At 44.9% G+C, this 4,855-nt stretch overlaps 1 protein-coding gene across 1 annotated transcript; it reads right to left on the bottom strand.

Moving 5' to 3' along the window:
* Positions 1-2,997: 2,997 nt before the first annotated feature.
* Positions 2,998-3,571, bottom strand: DSM5745_02004 (uncharacterized protein; the record flags this gene model as incomplete). The annotated part of the gene is made up of 2 exons (XM_026744020.1): positions 2,998-3,123; positions 3,251-3,571. The coding sequence occupies 2 exons, from the start codon at positions 3,569-3,571 to the stop codon at positions 2,998-3,000; spliced, it is 447 nt and encodes a 148-aa protein (XP_026607183.1).
* Positions 3,572-4,855: the final 1,284 nt, after the last annotated feature.

Here is a 4,855-nt window from a genome sequence, read left to right as displayed (position 1 = left end):
TATAAGTCTTAGCTGTGTTGTCTTGTATGGTTACTTCAGTTCCTATCAAAACCAATCAGGCCCGGGGCCGGAAACAACTATACCTACCCGTATTCACCTGCACTGAGCGTGGAATATCATAGAGGCTATATGGAATGTCGCGTTGGCTGGCGGTTGAATACCTGGCCTCGCCATGAAGTCCGGGACAATGTATGTACAAGGTCGTGCCTTCCTCCTATGTCCAACCTCGTACCTTCCCTCTCCGCTGACAGCCGTTCTACGCCACGATAGCTCAAAGCTGGCACCTTGCTAAGCCTTGGCTAACTACACGAGTGGGTTGTCAACGCTGCATCGATCAGTAAGTGCCCTGGTCTTTCTTCTCGGGTTATGCGGGCATCAAGAATAACACGGCAGTTCCAGAGACAGGCTCCAACCTATTGTTCGTCCCGCCACTAAGTACCAGCAAGTGGTTGAATCGCATTGCTCATCTCTTCTTCTGCTCATCTCCAAGACTGTCAAGTTCCCTTTCATGACTCCGAGTGGCGGAGCAGCAGGTTATCTTCCATCAAACGGGTTCAATGTGCGAGCATTTTCATCCCATCATTCAGAACTACCTATAATTGTTCACTCGTTATATGACCGCTGGGTAGCGGGTTGTTGTGACGAGGGGCTGCCGTCCACCTAATCGTCCCTAATTCGATGCTTCCGGTACGTGCCGGCTTACTACTTGTGTTCAAATGACGGGTCTTCTTCTCGAGCCTCGTTCGAACAGAGGACCACCGTTTGAGCTCCAGTCTCCGATTCTGGGGAGATGACACCAAGCACGATGGTCTCAATGCGTGATTATTCCGCTGGGAAGCGACGCTTACGCAAGTGACAGATAGGGATCTGCACTAAAGACGTATATAAGAACGAAAAGGAGGTCGAATGGCGATGGAATGCCCACGAGAGGGTTAGGGCCCATGCCTCGAGGCTCTTGGCTAGGTATACTGGTTAAACTTTGCGAAGCCAGGCAGGTAGCAAATCTTGTCGGACAGAGTACATTGGTTAACACTGCCTCGTTTATGCCGAGGGCGGCTGTCCAACCAGGGGTGGGCTTCAGAAATCTGTTGTTGCTCCGGCTTGTTGCCTGGGTGTCCAGAAGCCTACGCGCTCGATGATCGACCGGTATGCTCGACATGTCGGAGGGTACCTGCATTACAGGTACCTAGCGGGCTATACGAGTGGTTTATCTTTGCGGTGGAGAGGGGCCTGGAGAGCCGCCTGTGCCGTAGGGTATGTTCGGCTGTCATTATCGACACTGGAGCAGGGGTGTATCGTCGTGCGCTTGCACCTTTGGCGTCTCGACGGTGGCTATTTTGACGGCTTGATTGACTTCGGAGACTGCGGGCTCTTCTGCCTACATAAGATTGGCTAAATATGTCGCTTCCATGGCGGAGCCGGCCATGTCAAATAACGTCTTTTGGATTACTGGACGCTGTCAAGGCTCTTTGCTTATATCTGGCTGAGCCTTGCGTTTCTTCTCGCCCTCATTGTCGGTTTCCTGTAGCATGGGGCTCCGTCTTATTTTCATGAAGTAATGCCGTCTTCTTGTCCTGCATTTGACATCCAATGCCTTTGGTGTGTCAGGGACTGCATATAGTGCCAGTTGCAGGTGGTTAATAGGCCGGTCCTGATATATTTCTTCGTCTGCTCGGCAGGTGTTGACACGACCCAACAACAAAGAACCAAAGCACCGTTGCCAGCGCAGCATAGTCAAGAGCTGATTGACTGGCCAAGAACAGATCTATAAAGATACCAGTCGCAGTCAACCTCTCGACAGGCCATACAAGGCTCAATGACTCAACGTGGCAAGCAAAACCGGCTGCCGAGATATCGCATGAGCACGCAACCAACCCTCAACACTAGAAACGTAACTTTAAAGGCTCTCTCAGCCAGCTCTGTGACACTGATTACTTTCAACTAGCTCCTACCTGGACGGTTCACCCATGTTTGCTGTTCTCTTTGTAAATCCCATTGCTCTGGCCACGCGGAGGCCCCAGCACTCTGAGCACGATAAGAGGGTGTCTTTAAATATCCGGTCGGCTCGAGCATCCCACACTGAATCCGGCACTGGCTTGTGCTGGGTACCAAATTAGAGGAGCCTGCAACGGCATGATCATCCTCTTGCCCCACCTTGAATGTTGTTTCATTTTGTCTTGATGGTGCTGCATACCACTCCGTAAGTAACCCTAAGTGAGACAGCGACCATATTGGCCGAAATCCCAGAAATCTTCCCAGTCAATCAATGTCCACACAAATTAATGTCCAAGTTGAAATACTAACAAAAAGAATGCTCACAAGCGGACTTGACGCTGATCTCATGACTCCCAGTGGCTCAGTTGGGAAAATGCACCGCACCCGGTAAAGTTTTTGGATTATATTGTTAAAAACAAAGACTAATTATATCAAGCAGCTCGCATAGCTCAGTTGGTAGAGCGCGTGACTAGTATGGAAAAACATTAATCCGAGTTATCACGAGGTCAGCGGTTCAAGTCCGCTTGTGAGCATTTCTTTTTTTTCATTTCCTTAACCTGCCTTGACTTATTTATATCCATCCCTCTGCTCGGCTCGCCGAGATACAGACTATACTACAAGAATGATGCAGAGCATTTGGAAGAGGATGTCGGCGTGGAGCTAACTGCTGGGATGCTGACGATATCGCCCGGCACTGTTGTCGGTCGGGCTTAGCCGAATGATAAATGCATGCATGGGACAGTGATTTATGCTCGGAGTAATGAACATGCGACCTTTAGTCGCTGTTTGACTACATCGGTGGGTCTACGCAGGTCTTTCTAGCTGCGCTGTAATGGCTTGGTGGTGGGTTTCAATATGCTAGTGGTTGATACAATTTTCATTGAGTTGCAGAGATATATCTGGCATCGTCGCGGAACTTACAGAGAACGCCCCGAGCGAGAAAGGGCATATACATTTTGAGCCTGCCCCCTCGAACCACCAGACATGGCAAACACGCAGAATTCACTCCTCAGGACCGGTCCTATCATCGGGATGCGCCAGATCGGCCGCGGTGAACGAGTAACTTGTCCGGCGATGGTCAACGCCCGCATTGGTACTGTCAATGCTAGTTTCAAGTTCTGTAGGCTCCTGTTCTTTTGTTAGTCCGTCTTAAGAAGACGCAGCGCTGTATTTCTGATGCCCCAGCTGACTGCTGGTAGAAGAAGATCACAGATAGATAGCATAAAACGGCGCAGAACCAAAAGAAACGACCAACCTGGGTGATATCACTCCCGTAAGCAGCCTTAGTACCGGTAGCAGCACCGCCAGTTCCAACAGCAGGGCCGCGCGGATCTGGAGCAGAACCAGCCTGAGCCTCGTCCTGCGCATCGGCCTGGGCCTGCGCTAGGTTCTGACCGAAGGTGCCCTGTCCAAAGGTGCTTTGGCTCTGGGACTGGCCCATATCCGTGGTGCCACCTTGGCCCTGGCCCTTCTTGTTCCGGGTATAGTCGACGTTTGCGTTGAACTGGTCGGTGAAACTACCGCCGCCGCCGCCTGAGCGGGTGCGACCGGTGTTGAGGTTCGAGTTTGGGTTCATTTTGAGGCGAGGTATTGATTGTTGTAGCCGAGGATGAATTTAGGATGAGACGAGTCTTCAGTAATAGCTGCTGGATAGAAAGCTATGGTGGAAGGGGTGTGAAGGAGGCTCCTCTTATAGCAGAGTAGTTATGGTGGAATGAGGTCATGACTGTGAGGAGAAGGACACGTTGATGGAACGCTGTCGAACCGTGGTTGGGCGACCCTACAAACCAAGCTGGGAAGATCTGGGGTCGACTGGCCACGGTGAAGGGATATTGGTTGTCAAGTTGAGGGGATATGATCCGATTCCCCGCATTCTGTGAAAGGAATCTGGTTGAGGTTGAAGTCATACGTAGGTCCTGTTATTTCTAGGGCGCAGGCTTTAATGCTGGGAGTAATGCGCGAGGCCGGAACAAAGTTTATCCTGCCTAAAATACTAAAAATATTACTATTAATAGCCTGTTTAATATTTAATACTTTTATTAATAGCCTATTTTAAATAATAACACTTTTTTTAATAGCTATAATAATAATAAATTTAATAAACATGTTTAAAAAATAATAAAAAAATAAATTATATAAGTAGTATATAACTTATTTATATAAACCTGTAATTTATAAACCCCTAATTTTTTAAATTTTTTTTATTATAATAGCTAATACTAAAGGTAATAATAATACTATTTTTTTTATTTACTTACTTACTTTTTTATTAACCTAGCTACTAGTAGCCTATATTATTAATATAGTAAATTATTTAGGCTATAAATTAGTAATTTTAAATAAACTTTATAAATAATTATATTATTTATAGCGCAAGCTCGCGCTTTATAAGCCTATTAATAAAATTAATATAATAAAAAAAATTATAGCCTGCCTTATTAATTAAAAAGTTATTATTAGGTAGTATATTAATATACTTATTAAGGGTAATCTAGTTTACAGGTATTACACCTAAGGCTATAAGTTATTTATAAAATATATTATTATACCAGGCTACTTTAATAATAATTATATAAATTATTATTAAAATAATTTTAGTACACGGTATACTAATAAATATAAGTTATAACTTTTATTTACTTATAAGTATATTAACTAATATATTTAGCTTTTATACCAGGCAATAATAATAATAATAATAATAATAAAATAAAAAAAARAAGGAAAAAAAGGCTAAAAAAAATAAAAAAAAAAGGCTAAAAAGGTCGCGGAAAAAAAAAAAGATAAAAAAAATAAAAAAAAAAAAAGTAAATACTACCACCCTGCCTATATATACTATTTAGTTTACCTGCTACCTGCA

This window comes from Aspergillus mulundensis (genome assembly GCF_003369625.1).
Source record: "Aspergillus mulundensis strain DSM 5745 chromosome Unknown scaffold_1, whole genome shotgun sequence".
Lineage (NCBI taxonomy): Eukaryota > Fungi > Ascomycota > Eurotiomycetes > Eurotiales > Aspergillaceae > Aspergillus > Aspergillus mulundensis.
The sequence above is the reverse complement of the archived record's forward strand: the minus strand, read 5'-3'. Positions and strand labels throughout refer to the sequence as shown.